Below are 22747 nucleotides of genomic sequence, written 5' to 3' on the forward strand. Positions count from 1 at the left end.
TTTTGTAAGTCTTTTTAAAAAATCAAGAACTCAATAGTTATGAAAACTTTCTTGAAATAATTGAGGCTACAAGTAAAAATTAGGGATAAAATGATATTTTTAAATACTTTGTTATAGTATTTTGTAATGGTTAACTCTTAAAAATTGAAAACAAAAATTATACCCTCTTCAGAGTGTGTATTCATAAAGAGTTTTGGCAACGTAATGTACTTTTGGTATTTGTGTTTCTTTCTTCACTGATTTCAAATCTACTTAGCAGCGTGATTACTATAATGAAGATTATGTACAAATGGTCTTGAACAGTACGGTATGTCTACGCTTTTAGTCACATGATTGTTAACATTATTTGATCCTATATTAATCTTGAAGGTATTCCCCATAATCTGTAGTTCTTATTTTTCCCCCACCCCATATGTAAAGTCCTAGAAATTTAGTATACAAATTTCAGCTATCTAGTTTCTTTCTGAACTCTTCCACATAAAGTAATATCAGAAATTTAGTAGAAGTGGGCTAACACACACGCTCAGTGAATGTACTGATCCATAGTGACAGCACATCCAGAATTTACAGAGTCTAATCTTAACAAGTTGCTTCCCAAAAAGACCTTATTTAGATCTTTGGCATTTTGCCTTAGTGTTTAAAGATTATTTTTTCTTCTCCTTGTATCTTCCTTTCTTGGTTTCTGAAACATAATCTTTTTGATTTAGATTAGTATCCAGTGGAATTCCATTCATCAGAAATTTCACATTTCTTTGGGAACTGTGGGTCCAAACTCAGGATGCAGTAACTGTCACAATACCATTCTCCATCAGCTTCAAGAAATGTTCAACAAAACACCAAATGTGGTTCAGTTATTACAGGTAATTAACTTTATTTTCTGTTTAAAAATAAGACTCTGTGTGTGATATAAAACTCCTCAAAAAATCATGTGGACTTAATTCATCTTTAATGATGAAAGTTTTTACCGAATGTGCCAGAAGGAGATTGTCTCATTTGTGATGATTTTTACCTTGAAGATTCTGAGGTTTTAGCATCTGTACAGAAACTGGCTGCTCTCACCGTGTTTGTTCCTTGTAGGTACTGTTTGATACTCAGGCACCGTTGAATGCCATCAACAAACTGCCCACTGTGCCGATGTTGGGCTTGACCCAGAGGACCAACACTGCCTACCAGTGCTTCTCCATCCTACCACAGTCGTCCACCCACATCCGACTGGCCTTCAGGAACATGTATTGCATTGATATATACTGCCGAAGTCGAGGTGTTGTGGCAATACGGGATGGGGCCTATAGTCTTTTCGATAATAGCAAGTTAGTTGAAGGTTTTTATCCTGCACCAGGACTCAAGGTAATGGACTTTAATGTTGCAGAATTACTAAATATAAATGGGATCCCTAAAACAATTCCTTTGAGAGGGAAATAATGAGGGAAAGCATCAATTTCCTGTTTAAATTTAATGAGTAGCCATGTTACTACTCCCTGTAGTAGTAACTACTTCTAGTAGTAATTCATCATCTCTGTAGCTTTATTCTGAAGGAGCTAGAAGTTCTGTGCCTATGTATATGAAATGATAAAATGTCCTTTTATTTCCTTACAATGTAATGAGTAAGGTGGAAGGTACTCAAGAGAGTCCTGTTCGCTATTTGGAGTTTCCGGGAACTTTAAAAGTAGCCTTTATCAGTGAATATTGAGAAGCTTTGAGCATCAGTTCAACTGTGAAATTTTTTTTTTTTAATGTAGAGTCCTAGGCCACAATCCCTGGAGATATTGGTATGATAGCTCAATTGTGTGTTCTTATAGTTTAGAGTCTAATAGTTTATATTGAAAATTAATCCCACTCTTGCTGTTCTCCTACTCTGTACAGTTCATACCTTTACCTCTAAATAGCATTCTTTCATTGCTCTTTGTTGACTTCTTCAGTTCAGTCACTCAGTCATGTCAGACTCTTCACAACCCCATGAATCGCAGCACGCCAGGCCTCCCTGTCCATCACCAACTCCCAGACTTTACTCAAACTCATGTCCACCGAGTCAGTGATGTCATCCAGCCATCTCATCCTCTGTTGTCCCCTGTTGACTTCTTAGTTAAGGGCATTATCTGACTCTAATGGAAGATGAGGATTTAATTCTTTTTTTAGCTCTTTCTTGTATACCCCTTCCACTTTCCAGGCTACTCTCAGTACACATTTGCCTTCTTTTCCTCCAGCCTTGCAATATGGTTAGGGTAGCAGTTTCAATTAGACAATTTTTCAGTGTTCACATTATTATGAATATTATAACACTATTCTACCAAGTTTACTATGATTACTTTTTCTTTCTTGCTCAACATTTTATTTTCCTGGGAATTATTAATTTTTTAAAAAATTCATAGTTAATTACAATTATTAGCTCTCTCTGTATTTACCACTAACAGCCTTAAAGTCTCTCCCATGTATGTAACTCTCCCCTCAGTCTGTTCAAAAATCAGATACCTTATCAGTTTCATCTTGAAGCCATCTCTTCCACAGTCTCTGACCTCTAAACGCTCCAGACCTTTTGCCTAATTTTGATTTAGGGATCTGCAAAAACGGTGGTGAAGCGGGAGAGTCCTTCATTTCTCTTGTGTTGCTTGCCCTGTAACTTGAACCCCACTTTTTTTTCTTGGTTTACTTCATTGTTTTGGTGGGATACTCTATGTTGCTCCCTGGAGAAGATACACGGAAGGTTAATTTGAGACCTTGTGTGTTGGCAAGTGGCTTTAGTTAACCTCATCTAGTTGAGGGAGGGGCTTGATGTAGAATTCTAGATTGCAGTCATTTTCTGTAAGAATTTTGAAAGCATTGCTCCACTGTCCCCTAGCTTCTATTGTGACCATTGAGACGTTTAATCCATTCCACTTCTTCAACCTTACGTGAACAAGTGGACTCCTTCAGTCTGGAAACTTACATCCTTTTGTTCTAGGGAACTTCCTTATGCCATTCCTCAAGTCTTTTTCTTTGTGTTCTCTGTGAGCTCTTTTTGGTACCCCCACTATTCTGATGTCGGGGATCCTGGACATATCCTCTGATTTTCTTATATTTTCTGTTTTTTTATCTCTTTGTTTCTAGGAGATTTCCTCATTTTCCCTCCAATCCTTTTATTTTTTCATTTCCATCAAGAACTTTTTTTGCCATCTTTTTAAGAAAAAATTCGACAGCTCTTTTTGTTTGTCAAAGTTCATTTTATGACATCTGTTCTATATGGCTACATTGTCCTCTGTTGAAGGTGACACTTGACTGTGATCTTCACTGCGGGACGATCTGCTTGGGCCATTTCATTGGGTGTAGCTCCCAGTGTCAGTAGCTTTAGATCTCTTTGTTGGGCCAGTGTGAGGACCAGGAGAAGAATATCAAAACTCTGCATAGCTGTTGTGCACTGGCTCCCAATTTTTGGCAAATAAGAGAAGGAAACTGGGATTCTCACCATTCAATATGGAAACTTTAATCTTCGTTTTTAATATGGTACCCCAGCTCTCAATTGATCCTAGAGTCCCCCCGAATCAGAGACCTTCTGCCAAGTGGTAGAGGTCCGCTTCATTCACTGGGAGGACAGAGGCTCTGGAGGGTTTCACTGTCTCGGAAAGAGATGATCACCCAGTCCTTCTGCTTTTAGTCTCTTTCATTCTCATTTCCAGAGGTGTCTGATGCTGTCAGTTCCTGTGTATCTTGGAGATCTGGGTGGAAATAGCTTTGCTTCTTGGCTTTCCCCACTGCTTGCTTAGGAAACGACTTCCTCACATTGGATAGTTCAGTTACCATTCAGCCATCTGCTCTGCAGCCTCCTAGAATTTATTGCTATTTCTCTCTTATCCCATTCTTTTTGTCTTTGTGACTTTTGCTTAAAAAAATTTTTTAGGAGTTTCAGGGGGTTGTTGAGAGAAGATGAAATCAGTATTGTGAATAATCTATTACCTTTACTTAGAAGTCAGACTTATGTACCTTTAAAAGCTTTTCAGTAATTCTGATAAGTTTATAATCTATATTTTTGAAGATTGGGCAGATAGAGGGTATTAAAAAGAATCTGTGATTGAGACACAAATTCTGGTAGCCTCACCTAATTTTTGATGACATACTCTATAAAACACACGCTTATCCCATTCTTGATAGTTCAAAATTGTTACATAAAATAAAAAGGAAAAAGATGGCTTCGTTTCTTTATTCAGTTTTCCTCTTTCATATTTGCTGGCTTAAAAAGTGAGAACTCTCACCAAACAGGAAATTTTCCAAGTCATTGAAGTTGTTTACATGCCTACCATGCAACTTTTTATTCTTTTCCACATTTCTGATTCAGAAATTAATAAAATATTTTGACCAGGATGTACTTCTTTCTTTAACTTTTGTTCACATAACAGCACTTAGATTTTTTTATTGTTGTGTTTAACCATTTTCCTCAATTTTCCCTCTTTCCTTCAAAACAATGACTGTCTCTTCTAGGTTGGCCTAATGATGGTGGCCATGTGTCAAACTTGTATTTCAGAGATGGACATGATATGTTTGTTTCTATTGACACATGCTAAATGATTAAGAATATCTTACTAAAGTTAGGTAAAATAATCTAAATTTTACCTGTTTATATCCATAGACATTCCTGAATATGTTTGTTGACAGCAATCAGGATGCTCGAAGAAGGTCTGTAAATGAGGACGATAATCCCCCTTCTCCCATTGGAGGAGATATGATGGATTCTTTAATCTCACAACTCCAACCACCACCGCAGCAACAGGTGATGTCTAACTGATACTGCACATGGCATCACATTTCTGTTACTTAACAGGTTCTACAGGCGTCTGCTCTTCTGTGTTAAAAGGCGAGGAGGTCCTTGGTGGACCCAAGATCGCCATATGAAAAATAATGACAAAGGGAGACAGGGGGAGGCTTCCAGTGAAGGGAAGGAAATAGTACCAGAGACAGCACTAACTGTAGACTCATGCACTTAAAATAATGTCGGGTGATCACCCATGAGGTCATAAAAGATGACGCCCAAATGGCCAGTAAGCACAGAAAAGGTGAACATTGTCATCTGGCACCACAGAATTATACATTAAAACCATGGTGAGTTAATACCCCATACCCACAAAAATGGCTTTAAGGAAAAAAATCAGTAATCCTTGCCAACATTTTGTATCAGGACCCCTGAAACACTCACTCACTACTGGAAGGTGTATAAAATGGTACAGCTACCTTGCAGTGGTGTTTAGCAGTATTCAGAGTGCTAAAGCTGAACATTATGCATGCCTGTGATTTAACAGTTTTACTTTGGGTATATGCACAACAGAAATGCAGCCGGAGAATACAAGAATGTTCATAGCAACATTATTTATGCAAAAAATTACAAACAACCCAAATAACCGACAACAGAAGAATGAGTGAGTAAACTGGAATACGTAGAAATACTTCACAGAAAAGAAAAATGCTGTTGCTCCATGCAGCAAAACAACGGTTTTCACTGACAGTGTTGAACAAAAGAAGCCAGACACTAATGAGTACATTCAGTATTTAGATGAAATGCAAAACCAAGCTTGAGTGATGGAAGTCAGAGTACTGCTTACCTTTTGGGAGGCGATAAGAGATTTGGAAGGAGGGAGGCCTCTGGGGTTCTGGTAATGTCCTTCAGTATCTTGACTTATGTGGCAGTTACATTTATAAACCCTCATCAGACTACGCATTTGTGTGCTTTGTTGTATGTGACTCATACTCTAGTTAAAAAAATACACTAGGAAGAGTTGTCCTAGGATTGTTGTTACTGGAGATGAAGGTGAAGGTGAGTAGGGACCAGGTTGAACTATCATATTTCACTGACACTAAAATGCCACCAATGTAAGGTGCACTGTTTTTATGTCCTGCCTGAAATAGCGCTGCCAGTTCGACTGCAGTATGCCACGAATTGGAAGACATACCATAATTTCAGAGATGTTAAAATGTGGGGGGAGTTGATCTTAGAATCAGTGAAATGGTAGATAAATAGTACTGATAAATCAGTGATTTGGTAGATAAAATGAGCAAAAAAAGATCTTGAGGGATAAAGTAGTGGTACTGCAAAGTCCGGAATGGGGACGCTGCTATTTTAAAACAGTTTGAAAGGGAGCTTTTTAAAATTTGCAATACTGGTGTGAATTTGGGGCATTTTCACACCTCACCTTTCCTATTTGATAACCAGTGACATGTAAATGTTAGTTAACACTGTAGCTCTTGATTGGGGAAAGCCACGCCCACATATGCAACATGGTTGGCCATTTTACCAACAAGGAATTTTCTTCTTTTCAGCCATTTCCAAAGCAGCCAGGATCATCAGGTGCTTATCCTCTTACTTCACCCCCTACATCTTACCACAGCACAGTCAACCAGTCTCCCTCTATGATGCATACACAGTCTCCAGGTAAGATACTAACTCTTGTCATGTGCAACTTTCAGATCCCAAATAGACACACATACAGTGAGAAATCCTACACATATAGCCTGAGACTTCAGAGAGAACTGCTTTGCTAGTCTATGGCCAGATATTTGCTCTTCATTCATTATTGCAGGGTTGTGAAATCTGTGTTTGTGATTCAGGAGCACTTTTAAAAGGTTTGAATTAAGTGGTAGAGTTGTCACCCGGAACCAGACTCATGGTGCCACTCCAGGAATCACAGCGTGATCTATGTCAGAGGTTGACACACTCAGGCCTGTGGGCCATGTCCTACCCACCACCTGCTTTTGTAAATAGTTTCATGGGAACACAACCACACCCATGTATGTAGTGTCTGGGACTGCTTTCCTGCTGCGATGACTGCTTACAGAAAAGCTCCCTTACAGAAGGAGCTGACAGAGCCCCGGTGCATGTGAACGGTGCCCCGCCCTCAGAGTCAAGCAGGGCACAACCTGCTTGTACAAACAAAATGGCTCTGTGAGCAGCCTCATGAAGTGCACTGTAAAAATTGCTGGAGAATGCCAGATTTAGACTTTTAACTGAAATGTTAAAACAGTATGTTTTAAGCACTTGCTGTGTGTCTAATGCTGCTGGGTGCTGGGGATTCAGCAGTGAGCCCAATAACAGCCCTGCTCCTCAAGCTTACCCTGCTAGCTCAAGTTAGCAAGGAGGACTGGTATGAGATTTGGGGGTAGATGAGCTCTTCCCTGCTCATCAGAATTGGTGGCACCCCCGATGAAGACTTGGATCATTGTGTCACTGAAGGTTCCCAAAGGCTGAGCTGGTGGGGGACTCAGCCCCTGTGAAGTTCCAACAGTAGACAGTGTGGGGGCCTAGGGAGGAGCAGCTGGGGAGCAAGGGAGAGAATGGGAAGCGGGGACCCAGCACCCGAGGGGAGGGGGTTTCTAGGATGTGAGTTGAGACTGGTTTCGCATAGAAGGAGAGATGATTATTTTGAAATAATTATGGTAGCAGACAGTTCTATAGTGCTTCCTGTGCACCAGGCCCTGTTCTAAGTACTTTACCCCTTTAGTCTCCACAGCAAACCCGTAGGATAGGTCCTATTATTTCCCATTTAACAGAGGAAAAATGAGGCATGGAGAAGTTAAGTCACTTGTCCAGGTTACACAGCTAGATGTAAATATAATACTTAAAGATTAACCAAGTCAGTTAACATATTTCTTGAATGTAAATATGTTAATATTGAATTCATACTGTATTGAACTAATACTGCATTAGGTATTACATAACATAAAAAATATGAAGTTCTCTTACATAATAGTGGAGAATTTGAAAACTAACTGCTGGTATGAGGATAATTATGGTAATGTAGCAAGTATTTTAATGTTGCATTCATAGTTTTGGTAGTCATAGCCCCTGCCCTTCATAATTCTAAATTAAAGTTTGTCCTGTGGCTAAACACCATCCTTAAGCTCATGTCTCCCAGTTTTTAATATCTCCATCTAGGCCGCTCTGCTAAACTCGAATCCTATTATTTTCTAGCTATCTGTTCAGCATTTCCATGTATCGATAGATGTTTAACCAACATCTGAAACTCAGTACAGCTGAAACTAAATTCCTAACACCCTCCAGCTATTCCCACTACTGCTCCCATAGACACCCCATTTCAGCAAGTGGCAGCTTCTTCCTTCCTGTTACTTGGGCCAAAGCTGTAGGAGTCGTCTTGGACTCCTTTCTCTCACATCCACAGTCAGTCAGTTACCAAATATTGTCAGCTCTGTCTTCAGACTTTATCTAGAACCTAACCACTTTTCAATGTCTCGGCCTCACCCTTTCCCGAGTCACTAACCATCTTTACCTAGGTAATTGCAGTTGCCTCTGACTGGTTTCCCTGCCCCCTGCCCTATAGTCTTGTTTTTCAGTAGCAGCTAGAATGATCCTTGGGGTACAGAAGTTAGGTCATGACTCCTCTGCTCCAAACTCTGCAGTGGCTTCCCATCTCTTTCAGGGTAAACCCTAAGTCCTTAAAGCGGCCTACAAGTCCCTGTGAAATCTGGGACCCTCCTCCCACCTCTCTGGCCTAATTGTCTTCCATTTCCCTTTCCCCACCTTGCTCACGCTGTTCCAGCCACGCTAGCCTCCCCCTGTTATTTTTAACTGCTGCTACTGTTGGGGCCTTTGCACTAGCTCCTCTGTTTGCCTTCAGTGTGTGATTCCCTGGATATCCTCATGCCTCATCCTTCACTTAGGTCTCAGCCCACATAGCCCCTTCTTGAAGAAGTTGCTCTATATAAAAAGCAGCACTTACCTCTACCACCACACAATAGATCCCCCTTATGTTGCCCTGTTTTTCTCCATAGCACTTAGCATAACCTGACATGTATTTGTCTTTCTCATTGTGCTGGAATATAAGCTCCCATGAGGGCAAGAATTTTTCTTTCTTGTTAACTGCTGCATCCCCAGTACCTACAACAGTGCTTGGCATGACATTGATGTTCATGCCTTCTTGTTGAATGAGTGAATAAAAAAGTGCACTGCTACACTGCATATATTTTTTTAAAAAAAATTAGTCAGTGTAAGAGCTAGAATTGGGGCCCCATGGAATTGATCTCTCTTTTAGTGGTGAAATTGTTCCAGTTTTTCTTTGTGCTACTTCTGGGAGCTTTATTACTCGTTTCTTTAGTCTGTAGATAGTCTTAACTCGGGGTCCTTGGTCAGGACATAATATGTGTCCTGCAAGATCATCTATAATTATTTTCCTTTATTAGGAAATCTGCATGCTGCCAGCTCCCCGAGTGGGGCTTTGAGAGCCCCATCACCAGCATCATTTGTTCCAACTCCTCCCCCATCCTCGCATGGAATCTCAATAGGACCAGGGGCCAGTTTTGCTAGTCCACATGGTGAGTCCATACATAGAAATCGTTAGAGCATAAGAGTTTGATGTGAAAGTAGTTTTTGTGAAATAAAAGTTTTCTTTTTGCAAAATTAGCACTTACATATTGGGGGAATAGCAAAAGAAAATATTTTTCCTGGCAATTCCCCTGCAGTCCAATGGTTAGGACTCTGCACTTCCACTGCAGGGGGTGCAGGTTCAAAACTAAGATCCCACATGCTGCGTGGCTCAGCCCCCCCAAAAATGAAAACACTAGGGTTTTGCTAATAACACCACCAAGAGATCTACCAGTTAGTCTGTCTGCTTTGAACTCTTTCCCCCATCACGTGACCTGTCATGTACCTGCTGCTTGCCTGAATCTCTGTTGCTGTAGCTTGCTCTCTACCCATCTTCTTGTCTCTCTGCTCAAACACCACCCCGTCAAAAAAAATTGGGACCCCATCATATGTATTGCTTTGAGACTTGAATTTTTTAACTCAAAATTTCTATTTTGAATTTGTTCAGATAAAGAAGAGGTAGCCAGTGAGGTGTTTCCCTTCCCTTTGACCAAAACCACCTAGTTCCTCTTCCCAAAGGCATTATTAATTTCTCATGAATTCTTGGCAAGATGTTTTATGTGGAGTGGTCTCTCCCTCTCTTTTATGTACATGGCAGCATACTGTACACCATGTTCAGTGCCTTACTTCCGTCACTTAACTGTATCATGAATTCCGTGCCAGTTTTGAACATAAAGAGCTTCCTCAGGTTGTACAGCTGGGTAGCACCTGTGATTCTACTCTTTACTATGAATATTTTTGCAGGAGCATTTCTGTTAGTAAAAACTCTATATCATCATACTAATGGCTTCATAGTATCCCCTAGTCTGGGCATACCATGATTTAACTGCTCTCCTAATATATGTTTAGAATGTTTCTATTTTTTCACAACTGAAAGTGGTATCTTCTCTGCTCACAGGATTACTTTCTTAGGTAAGTTCCTAGAAGTGGAATTGCTGTCTCACAGGGTTTGAGAAATTCTAAAGCTTTTGAAACATTGCAGATTGCTCACCTGAAAGGCTGTGCCAATTTCCCCTAGTATCGTACAAGAGTGTCTGTTTTCCTGCATCATTGGCAGCACAGGGTATTGTGATTTTTAAAGACGTCTCAGTAACTTTGATAAGTAAAAAATGGCATCTTACTGTTCAATGTGTGTTTTTTTTGATTATTAGTGAAGTTCTTATGTTCATTAGTCTTTTCATGTCTCTTATTTTACACCTGCTAGGTTATATCTTTTGCCTATATTCTTGTGCTTTTTCTTACCAATTTGTAAGATTAAGGAACATTTACTCTCTGATATATGGTAGTATTTTCTCATTTTGTCATTTGGTTACAAGTGCGGTTCAGTTCAGTCGCTCAGTCGTCTTCGACTCTTCGCGACCCCATGAATTGCAGCATGCCAGGCCTCCCTGTCCATCACCAACTCCCGGAGTTTACCCAAACTCACGTCCATCGAGTCAGTGATGCCATCCAGCCATCTCATCCTCTGTCGTCCCCTTCTGTTCCCAATCCCTCCCAGCGTCAGGGTCTTTTCCAGTGAGTCAACTCTTCACGTGAGGTGGCCAAAGTATTGGGAGTATCAGCTTTAGCATCATTGCTTCCGAAGAACACCCAGGACTGATCTCCTTTAGAATGGACTGGTTGGATCTCCTTGCAGTCCAAGGGACCCTCAAGAGTCTTCTCTTTTGAACCACAGTTCAAAAGCATCAATTCTTCGGTGCTCAGCTTTCTTCACAGTCCAACTCTCACATCCATACATGACTACTGGAAAACCGTAGCCTTGACTAGACGAACCCTTGTTGGCAAAGTAATGTCTCTGCTTTTTAATATGCTATCTAGGTTGGTCATAACTTTCCTTCCAAGGAGTAAGCGTCTTTTAATTTCATGGCTGCAGTCACCATCTGCAGTGATTTTGGAGCCCCCAAAAATAAAGTCTGACGCTGTTTCCCCATCTATTTCCCATGAAGTGATGGGACCAGATGCCATGATCTTCGTTTTCTGAATATTGAGCTTTAAGCCAACTTTTTCCACTCTCCTCTTTCACTTTCGTCAAGAGGCTTTTTAGTTCCTCTTTACTTTCTGCCATAGGGTGGTGTCATCTGCATATCTGAGGTTATTGATATTTCTCCTGACAATCTTGATTCCAGCTTGTGCTTCTTCCAGCCCAGCATTTCTCATGATGGTTACAAAAGGGTGTAATTATGTTAAAAGTATCTGCAGGATGAAATTTTAATTTTATATTGTTCAGGAAGTCACTGCTTTCAAAGCTTGATTCTTGGTTCATTTCTTTGCTACTATGTCTTTTACTAAATAAAGAAAATGGAAAATTCCCTCTCTTCAGCCTTCTCTGAATAGATTGAAAACATAATTTGTCAGGGTTAGTTTAAAAATAAAAGATTTCTGCCCTTAATGGAGCTTTGAGGTGTTTTTTTTTTTTCTTTATCTTTTCAACCATAGTATTTCCTATATAGTCTAAAGGAGACTGTTATGTATTATACATCTTGAACCTTATGTAAAGGTAAATTTTATCCTTTCTCAATGTTCCTAATTTTTCTATCACATTAAAAAATACAAAAACTACACCAAGTAGAGATCAAATGTGCCATGTCCATCAGGCTTTAGTGAAATATCTTTCTGAAAGAAAGAATAAAATTATCACTACATAGGGTATAAGCACGTGAATATTGTCAAATACTTCTCAGGTATTAAAATACAGGTTTTGAAAACCATTTGTTTACTTGTTTGCAGGAACCCTGGACCCTAGTTCTCCATACACTATGGTGTCACCAAGTGGCCGAGCAGGGAACTGGCCAGGGTCTCCTCAAGTGTCTGGCCCCTCACCAGCAACACGCATGCCTGGGATGTCACCAGCCAACCCATCACTACATTCTCCAGTTCCAGATGCTTCTCATTCCCCTCGAGCTGGAACAAGTGAGTGTCATCAACATTTTTATGTGAGCTTTTAGGATAACCAACAAATGACGTATTTTAATCATCCTATCCCATCCTCACATTTGAAAGTCATGACTTAATAAGGATACTTAACAACTTAAACTTATCCATTTAGTAAGCTGGTTGTAACGATAGTTAATTTGCAAAGTTAGGCAGAAGAAGGGGAGTGTTTTCTCCAGATTTGGAGGAGAGTCTTGTATCTCTGTTATGACTGCTAACTTAGCTGCAGTACTGGACCTTGAAAGATAACCTCAAGGTAACTGGCATAGTTATGCAGATTACTACAGAAGAATTGTACAGATATCTTAATTAGCTTTTGCCGCATGACTTTTTGTGGCTTAAAGCAACAATTATATGTCAGCTTGCTGTTCTGCAGGTTGGCAGTTTGGGCTGAGCCCAGCTGGATGAGCTTCCAGGCTCTGCTGGGCTCACTTGTGCATCTGTGGTCAGCTCCTGGGTTGGCGGGGGCCTGGCTTCTCTCTGCTTCGTGTGGTCTCATACTTAATATGGGCTTGGTCGCCTGGGCTGGAGAGGGTTCCAAGAGAGTGAGTAAAAGCTTAGGCCGACAGCTGGCACTGTGTCACTTCCAGTGCCTTCTGTAGGCCACAGCAACTGACAGGGTGAGCCCAGAATACAAGTAAAGAAGTAGACATCACTCCTTGAAGCAGTTGCCATAAAGTCACACTGCAAGGGACCTGGCTGCAGGGAGGAAAGTTAACTGTAAGAAGCTTATACGTGATTGTTACACCACAAGGAGTAACAGAAACAGTACAAACTGCTATATAAAAACAAAGCAAAACAGGGAACAGTGAGGTAGTATGCGTTTGTTTAAAAAAAAAAATGATGTTTCCCTTCCCAAAAGGTTCCCAAACGATGCCAACAAACATGCCTCCACCTCGTAAACTACCTCAGCGCTCCTGGGCAGCCTCCATCCCTACCATCCTCACTCACAGTGCCTTGAACATTTTGCTGCTGCCCTCTCCAACGCCAGGCCTCGTGCCCGGCCTGGCAGGCAGTTACCTTTGTTCTCCGCTTGAGAGATTCCTTGGATCAGTCATCATGAGACGCCACCTTCAAAGAATTATTCAGCAGGAAACGGTATGTGGGTACCTGGTGAATTCCTGAGTGGTGATTGTCGAGTCAATGCTCAGATGCCTCCCAGAATAGGGTCTGAACTGTTCCCTCACCTCCTTTAACCAGCTCGTTAGAATTACGCTTTCTCCCCACCCTGGCATTGAAAGTGGATCCACTGTTTTCTTTACCTTCTTATATTAACAAGTTGCTGATTCTATCATTAACTGTACTGTGGCTAACATGAATCTGGAGAGACATCTCCACTATACCATGAGACAAGTGTACCCAGGATCTGATTTGGCAGAGAATAGCACATGAGTAATTACTTGCCTTCTGGAATGCTTCTGCAGGCAGGCTGACTCTGAATCTGTGATCCTGAAGTTATTTATGATCACAAAAGGATGAAAGCTGTTTTTCTGTGTGTGGAGCATGGGCTCTAGCCCATGTGGGCTTCAGTAGTTGTGGTTCCCAGGCTCTAGAGCACAGGCTCAATAGTTGTGGCATACGGGCTTAGTTGCTCTGCGACATGTGGGATCTTCCTGCATCAGGGATTGAACCTGTGTCTTCTGCATTGACAAGCTGCTTCTTTACCGCTGAGCTACCAGGAAAAAGCCCTGAAAGCTGCTTCATAAATACATGAGCAATTGAATGGATTTCAAACTCCTGTAGAAAGACTTCTATCCTGTGGTGATAACCATTAGGAAATAGTTCAGAGTTGAACTATTCTAGAATCTATAATATATATAGTTCAGAGTTGTATATATAATATTATATATTTTATTTATAATTATATAATAATATCATTATTATTATATTATAAATATATACTATATAAAAATACTATAAATATTAATATGAATAATATCTAATAATAATTATATATATATAATCTATACAGTTCAGAGTTGAACTATAACTGGAATATTCTAGTTCTAGAATCAGGCTACCCCAGTTTGTAGCCAGGACATGCTACTGGCTGGTTTAAGCTTGGGCAAATTTTTTCACTTTTTTGATGATAATAGATAGTAGTATCTACCTAATTCCTGGCAGTAGTGGGAATTTGAGATAACTTTATATAAAACCTTTCTTTACATAATGTCTTGGTATTCAGTTATATATTATTTATAATACTTATTGTTATTAATAGTTATGTTAATGAGGTAGTCAGAATGGTGAATGCTTAAAATAGCCTCTCCACAGATGGCACCAAGCTATTTTGCAACCTTTACATTTGAATTTGAAAGAAATAAGTTTTAACATAAGTTGAATAAATTAGCATTTAAAATGGTAATCAGCAGACCCCTTATCTAGCCTCACCTCTGCCACAAAGCCTTTGAACCTCATTTTGCTCATGTGCATAATCAATACATTATGATAGAGCAGAGGTCAGTAAACTATGTGCCTTAGGGGCCAAGTCCTGCCCTCCATCTGTCTTTGTAAAGTTTTATTGGAACACAGCCACACGCATTCAGTTGCCTGTTACCTGTGGCTGCTTTCACCTATGATGGCATCATTGAGTGGTTGCAGCAGAAACCATAGAACTTATATTTACCAATCCTGGGCTAGCATAACGTCCCAACCCAGATCTAACATTTTGTAATTGAACTTTTTATTCTTTTTTTTTCTAATGGACAGTTTTTTTTAAACTTACTGTGGACAATTTTAAGCATATACAGAAGTAGAGAGAATACATAATTCTCTTATACAATGAACCTGTCTGTTCTCATACCCATCTTCAACAGTGAACTGACATTAATATTATTTCATCTATAACGCCTCTCAGATTGTTTGACAGCAAATTCCTGATATCATTTCATCATAAATATGGTTTCTTTATAATCAACCATCTGGTTGGTGTCCGTATTTCCCAAGTTGTCACAGTTTTTAACCATTTGAGTCAGAATCCATACACATTTTTAAGTCCTTTTTAAATTATAGGTTCAATCTCTATTTCTCATTAAATAATCTATTTGTTGAAGAAGCCATATCATTTGTCCTCTAGAATTTCTCAGTCTGGACCTTGGTGATCGCATCCCTTTTGAATCACCTGACATGCTGTTTTGACTCCCATATTTTTGTAATGTCGATCAGTCCTGTGGATCTGACTACTGAATTCAGGCTCAAGTTCGTTGTTTTTCAAGAGCATTTGATAGGTGGTGTTATGTTCTTCCATCAAGAGGCACATAATGTTTGATCACCTCTCTCTCTGCCATGTGGTTAGGTAGCAGTTGCTGGTGCTCAAGGGCTAGATACCTTCATTTTGGAACAGGTCTCAACTTAGTTGTTTTCCTTTTGAAACAATTATCTACTTATAATTACATTTTCTCTTTGACTTACATATTGCCTCATATGTTAATTTGATGCATGCTTCTTATTTTTGCAGCTACAGCTGATAAATTCCAATGAACCCGGGGTGATCATGTTTAAGACTGATGCGCTGAAATGCAGAGTAGCCCTTAGTCCTAAAACCAACCAAACACTTCAGCTAAAAGTGACACCCGAAAATGCAGGACAGTGGAAACCTGATGAACTTCAAGTTTTGGAGAAATTCTTCGAAACAAGAGTATGTGTTTCTTAATGCATAATTTTAATACACTCAGTGAAATAGAATCAGGGTAGAATAAAGAGTAACTTAACTTGCTTTATTTATCCTTATAGGTTGCAGGACCACCATTTAAAGCCAATACATTAATAGCTTTCACCAAGCTGTTAGGAGCTCCTACACACATCCTCAGGGACTGTGTGCATATTATGAAGCTAGAGCTGGTAAGTTACAGAGACAAACTTTTCTAGCCAGGTCAATCAGAGGAGGTTGGAGTTGGTGGGAGAGCATATGTTGGTTTTCACCATTATGTACCTGCATTTTCCTCTTACATTTTTAAATTAAATTTTATTTGTCTTTGGGTAGGTAATACAATCCTCTTGTATCTTTAGAGTTTACAGTGAGACAGTGGGAAATTTCACATCCTTCCTTGTCCAGCTGTCTAGTCCTCTTCCCCATAGGTAACCTAAGTTGCCAGCGACTTCCCTCTTACAAAAACAAATACATTTAATATCTTCTTCCTATTCTTAGATCATGAAATAATCCTCCCATGCCTAATACCATTTATTGAAAAAGCTGTTTTCTCTGGGGAAATTTTTAATGCTGCTTCTTTCCTATGAAAGTATACAATTATATAGCTGGAATCCAGGTGGAAGCTAATTTTATTTTTCCAGTTTTACAGTAGTCCTTCATTTTAATGTTTCTAGCATTGCTTTGGCTAACTGTAAATACCTCAATCCTTTTTTCAGTTGGTGTTTTACCGTTAATATTGGGACGGCACTGTCTCTTTGCTAATAGTCTCAGCATTTGGCTTCTGCTCTGATAGGCTATAGGAAACATTATTTATGTTAAAAAAAATCCATTTGAGTTTTTTTAAAGGAGTAAATATTGTCACTAAAAAAGCTCCAGTAGATATAATTTAAAATGAGTAGTACAGTTTGACCAGTTGCTTTTAGGGAAGGAGGTGGAAATGAGACTGGAAAGTCTAGATTGGCCCCAGTTAGGAAGTGTCTTGAATGCCAGTGTTGGTCCCTGGGTGGCAGGGTCGGGGTGCTTGGGGCAGCATGGATCCCTGAGTGTCACTGAGAATTTGTAAGCTAAATCAGAACTATGCTCTAGGACATTTGTCTGGCAGTGTTGTAAGGGTAGACTGGGAGAGGCAGCCACCAGAAGGGACCGTAACAGGGGCCATGGGAGAAGTTATGGATCCCTCAGCTCCTTGGCATCAGTGAAAATAGAGAGGCGGGAACGGGTGTCAGAGACAACAAGGAAGCAGAACCCACAGGCCTTGGGGATTAATGAAGTGGGAGGAAAGGAAAGGGAACATATTCATAAACCGAGAGCTTGACTCTTCAGTTAGCAACTTCACATGTGTATTTCCTTTGAAAAAATGCAGGTTATCAACTTCACGATCTGTTGATAAGTGAGTATAGAATTCCAGTTTCAGGCTCCTACACTACAGTATAATTTTAACCATTAATATGATTTTATCATGATTTTTTTTTTCCGAAATAGTTTCCTGACCAGGCAACACAGCTAAAATGGAACGTTCAGTTTTGCCTGACGATCCCTCCCAGTGCACCACCAATTGCACCTCCTGGGACACCTGCTGTGGTGCTGAAATCCAAAATGCTGTTTTTTGTAAGTATTACCTGGTGTGTGTGTGAGTTTAGACTTCATGTAATCTTGGTTTCTGTAGTAAGAAGTATATTGAACCTGGTAATTGTGTGACACAGTTGCGTCTTAATCATGGTATTTAGTTGTTGGTCATTTCATTTGTTATATTTAATTTTCTTTTACTTGTTGTATCTTTAATCTGAGTAAATGATTGTACCTTTGAATCATTTTCAGTAAGTATTTTGTTTTCTTACTGTGTTTTTATTTTCTTTTGTATGTGTTGTATGTCAACAGCTTCAGCTGACTCAGAAGACATCAGTCCCTCCCCAAGAACCTGTTAGTATTATAGTTCCAATCATTTATGACATGGCTTCAGGTACCACCCAGCAGGCAGACATTCCCAGGCAGCAGAACTCTTCTGTTGCTGCTCCCATGATGGTCAGCAACATTCTGAAGAGGTTTGCAGAGATGAACCCACCACGACAAGGTACATGACCAGTAGATGATATTTTATTGCATATATGTTATAAACGTTCTTCTGAGAGATCCCCCTTTCTCCCCTCTGCTTCTTTCTTACCCACCTCACCCCTCCAATCCTAGTAGTAGAGCTATGGTTGCCGTGGCCCTCTTAATGTCTGCCTGTCGCTTTCTTCCTTTCTCACTGGCTCTTCAGTTTTGTCCACGTCTCTGCTGCCTGGACTTTATTTTTGTTCGTGATTAGGACTGACCCAGTTGCTAATGCCAGAAGCTTGTATTTATAGCACACATTGCTACTAAGCCGTAGGTTAGGATGATAGAATTTTCCATGGCTGTGAATTCCTGCCCCACCATCGATACCTGCCACTCTGTATGTCACCAAGTTGAAATGCATGTTGGTTTCTCATATTTCATGGTTCAGTCATGAATAGAATAATATCATCCAAATTTCTGTATCTCCTAAATGTTTTGTGAAGAATAAAAGCTGATACAAATGGCTTCCTGCTTTTTGGGCTTCTTATATAAGTGTTAGGTGGGTGCAAGTGAACCTTTTCACCAAGTGCACAGTGAAGCTCTCAAACGGAACATTTTCGAGGAGACCAGAATGATTCTGGCAGATAAACATGGTCCCTTCAATACTGGAGTAGCCTATGCTTAACCTGGAACTCCTGGCAGTGCTAAATTTTTGGTTTTAAAACATAATGCTCAGCAAAGAGAACTTATCTTCCATTCTGCTTGTTTCTAACACTAAGGAAATTAAAGTACATTTTGCTTATATCTAATATTAAGGAAGTCCTCTATATCTTTCTGTTCAGATTAGTATGATAACAGAATTCATTTTTTTAAAATGAGGGGAAGTTGTTCTCTGAAACATTTTTTAGTTACCACAGTGTCAAAATTTTACTAGACACAGGATCATGGGAGAAGTTATATTTTCAGCTATTTGTTACCCCACATTATGTACAAAGACAAGTTCTACCTAAGTATAGTTTATAAGGAACGCACTGGGCAGTAGAGAAGGGTGTGCTGCTTTTGTTGTAATGCTTCTTCCACTTCTTATAATTTTCTGCTTTCATCCTTTGACTTATCTCTTCTTTCAGCTCAAAATAGGTCGTCCTTCAGTATCAGTTTAAAGCTATCAGCATTTTCAAAGCATGCATTATATTTTCAATATAACCTTGATCACAAACACCATTCTTTCACAAGCAGATGACCATCATGTCTCATGGAATTTAAAATTTAAAGGAGCAAATGTTTTGATCCTGTTTGGGATCAAACAACTTTTTCTCCCTATCAATAATGAAAATGTGTTTTAAAAAAAGAAAAAGATGTAACTTCTTTTATTTAAGAAATTGTTGAGATATTTTGGAAGTAGTTTTCTTTTATTTATCTTAGCCTGGTTAAACCTTTGGGTTTTTTTTTTTTTTCTGTACCTTAATTTGCCAGTGGTTGGAGAGAAGGTTGCAGTGACTTGCACAGGGTCACTGCACATCCTGCTCTTTGCCCGAGGGGCGTTATTCAGTTGAGGTCTTCACTTCCCTCACTCACAGCCTCTCAGCATTAGACCATGCTCCAGGGAAAGGATCTGGTTTGGGATTTATCGTATTTACAACTGGTTTTGGTTAACTGTATTGAACTATTTTTAATTTACATATACAAGAAGTAAGAGGCATAGGCTCTTTGGTTCTTGGAACAAAGGAGAAATTGAGAGGATGAATCATTAACCTCCTACAATCCGCCCCTCCCCCCTCCCCACCCCACACGCACAAATCTTGTTTTTGGATTGTTGGTATGCCATATTTTAGCCTCCCTTCCCTCCTTCCAGACTCATCACTTCCTCCCCTGGTGAAGGAGGAATCACTTTATTAATTGATTTTAATATTGAACTCTAGAAGTTGATCAATTCCTTGAAATTTGGGGGAAAACGCCAATAGATGTCACAGACTTACACTGTCCAGTATAACTGCCACTCTCCAGATTTGGCTATTTAAATTTAAGTTAATTAAAATCAGATAAAAAGTATAAAATTCAGCTCCTCAGTCACTGGCTATATTACAAGTACTCAGTAGCCACAGCACACATATAGAATATTTCTGTCATCACAGAAGATTCTGTTAAGACAGTGCTATCACAGGTGTTACCTGGCCTTTAGTGTAACAGCAGAAGGATATCATTGATGTTGTAACTAATGCATAAATATAAAACTAGATCTTTCATTAGTTTCAAGAACCAGGTCATCAGTAGCCTTGAAGTCCAGCTTCAGAGGCTTATCCAATGCTCCAGTGTTTCTGTAAAGAAACTCTAGGCATATTAGCTTAAATTCACATCTAACTGGGAGTTGCCCAAAATGTCTTCATGATGAAAAAACCCAAACCAAGTACCATCTAATAAATACTTAACACCTATAATCCCCTATAATCTGTGCAGTTAAAATTTAGTCTTTCGTTTTGATCTTTAAAGTTCTTACTAATTTTAGATTTAACTACCCCTACCCCACCAGTGTGTTATCATCTTTCCTGTATTGCGAATAGCTAATGACCATTTTTCTCTGTTGCAGGTGAATGCACAATATTTGCAGCTGTTCGTGATTTAATGGCTAATCTTACACTGCCCCCTGGTGGGCGTCCATAGACACTATTGTTTTTAAACCAGGAAGGCTGACAAAAGAAACAAAACAACAAAAAAAAATCTGAATTCAGCCTTCAGTTTAAAAAAGAAAAAAGGACTTTTTTGACTTTAAGAGCTAAATATTCTAAACTGGCAAAAATTTTCAGGGTGCACTTCTTTCATCAAAAAGACCATCAATCTTTTGTATAGCTAACTTGTATAGTGTGTTTAAATGGGACACGTTTCAAACTAGGTAATATATCAGTGTCCGTTTGCCAGTAATAGGTTTAATATTCTGTTTTATACTATAAAGTTACGGAAATGCCAAATTTGTTTATTTAATTGTTTTCTTATGTTTTGGGTGTAATAGTCATTTTTTCGTTTTGTTTTTTAAGGCAGGTCTGTCATTTTTGAATACTGTAAAACTGTGATAACTTTATATTGAAGCTGTATTTTAATATGACCGCTTTGAATCCTTACATGAAAATGTTCTGGGAGTTGTTATAAACACACCCCAAGGAAGCAATATTTAATAAAACTAGGTTTAAAAAAACAAAACAAAACAAAAAAAACAGTGACACTCACTTGTGTGTATATCAGTTCTGTAGACTTCTTGGCCTCCCTTTATCTTTAACCTAGTGGGGCCAGTAATTAATTTCTAATAATATATGTCTGAAATTTGACCAAAACATCTGCTTCTTTGTTTCAAGATTAATTTATTTTCTTCAAACATTCCTAACTTGACTGGTGGTTAACATTTAGTACCTTGGTTGTCTTTCAGTGTAGGATTTGGGTTTAAAAAAAAGAACTCAGTCTTTGAGAAGAGACAGTGAGTAGTTCATATTGATCAAAGATTCCAAATAATGCAGTCATTCTCTGCTGAGGATGTGGGAACTTTTCTGTTAGGCAAATGTAGTTTACAGGATACTTCTGCACACAGCATTCATTAGGAAACCAAGAACTTGAATGCTGACCCTTGCATGAAATTTCTGTGACGTTTCTTTATCTTGAGTAACTTCTTCCCCTTGCCTTCCTCACCAAAACTGGGGTGGTTCTAAACAATCCCAATTTAATTTATTGTCAACAAAATGATAAAATGTTTTACTTGGAAAAAACCTGGTACAGTCCACTCAGTTTGAAGAATCCAAGACCCAGGGTCTGTCCAGGGTCAAATGGGGGTTCTGTTACTGACCCATCTCAGCAGTTTCTTTTTGGAGCAATGTACTGCCTCTCCCAGTCAGTCGGGAACTTTTTTAAGCTTCAAAGAGAATGATCCAAAGCAAAGGTCTTCTGAAGACTTGATGTTATTTGGGAAAGTTTTTAAAATGGTAATACCATGCTGAGTTGTCTGGTCACTGTACTACTGTTCTCCATGAAATTTTAGATGCTTTTGTCTAATTCTACTTTAAGATGATTCAGTTGAGCTTCTGTGACTGTCAATTACCAAATTCTAGTTTCAGGCATCTCATTGCAGTTATATCTGTCCTCAGCTTTGCTTGACTCCATTCATTTCTGGTCAGAGTTGAGGCCTTCTTTGCCTTTTCTTCTATGTCTTATTTCTGCCTTCATTTCCTGCTTTTCACCCCCAACTCTGCCACTGTGTGGAAGCAGGTGACTAAACTTGTATCCTTCCCATAACTTAGCTTTTATCCTTCTGTATTTGGTTCAACTTACAATGGTAATCACGTCAGTTTGGCAGTCTGAGATTTTATCCAGGGTCAGCTCTTTTCTATTTGGAGTTGAATCCTTTCTTTCATGTAGAATTATACATGTGTATACAAGAAATGTATTTTTATCTGCAGGATAATATTGTCTCAAATAATTTTATTAAGAGTTTCCCTTTTAAGGGTGGTTTTGAAATACTAATTGCATTTTTAACATGCATTCAGTGAATACTTTTTTCCTTATTAATAACTCATCTCTGAATGCATTGTACAAATCAAAAGTAAGATAGGAGTCAGTGAACAGAATTTGGTTTTGATGCTTATTAAGAGTAAATCCATGAATTCGAATTTTGCTATCATACTTGATACTTTATTATTACAGCTTGAAAATGCTTAGCATTTGGATCTTAAGTTTCATCACAAACTATGTCTTTTACCTCTTTTGTTAACCAAGTTCAATCAAAGGGACTGGATACTCATAGGACTTTTTGCTAATTGATG

General features: G+C 39.1%; 1 protein-coding gene across 1 annotated transcript in view; it reads left to right on the top strand.

Moving 5' to 3' along the window:
- MED14 (mediator complex subunit 14) overlaps nt 1–21098 on the top strand; it is a 59866-nt gene extending 38768 nt beyond the window's left edge. The window contains exons 20-31 of the mRNA XM_068962199.1: nt 708–860; nt 1078–1347; nt 4598–4738; nt 6280–6391; nt 9154–9285; nt 12062–12244; nt 13128–13363; nt 15723–15902; nt 15998–16105; nt 17397–17522; nt 17793–17985; nt 20533–21098. Of these exons, the coding sequence (XP_068818300.1) occupies nt 708–860; nt 1078–1347; nt 4598–4738; nt 6280–6391; nt 9154–9285; nt 12062–12244; nt 13128–13363; nt 15723–15902; nt 15998–16105; nt 17397–17522; nt 17793–17985; nt 20533–20606 (1908 nt within the window). The 3' untranslated portion in view covers nt 20607–21098. The remainder of the gene's footprint in view (nt 1–707; nt 861–1077; nt 1348–4597; nt 4739–6279; nt 6392–9153; nt 9286–12061; nt 12245–13127; nt 13364–15722; nt 15903–15997; nt 16106–17396; nt 17523–17792; nt 17986–20532) is intronic.
- The last annotated feature ends 1649 nt before the right edge of the window (nt 21099–22747 follow it).

The sequence above is a fragment of the Capricornis sumatraensis genome, chromosome X (genome assembly GCF_032405125.1).
Source record: "Capricornis sumatraensis isolate serow.1 chromosome X, serow.2, whole genome shotgun sequence".
Classification (NCBI taxonomy): domain Eukaryota; kingdom Metazoa; phylum Chordata; class Mammalia; order Artiodactyla; family Bovidae; genus Capricornis; species Capricornis sumatraensis.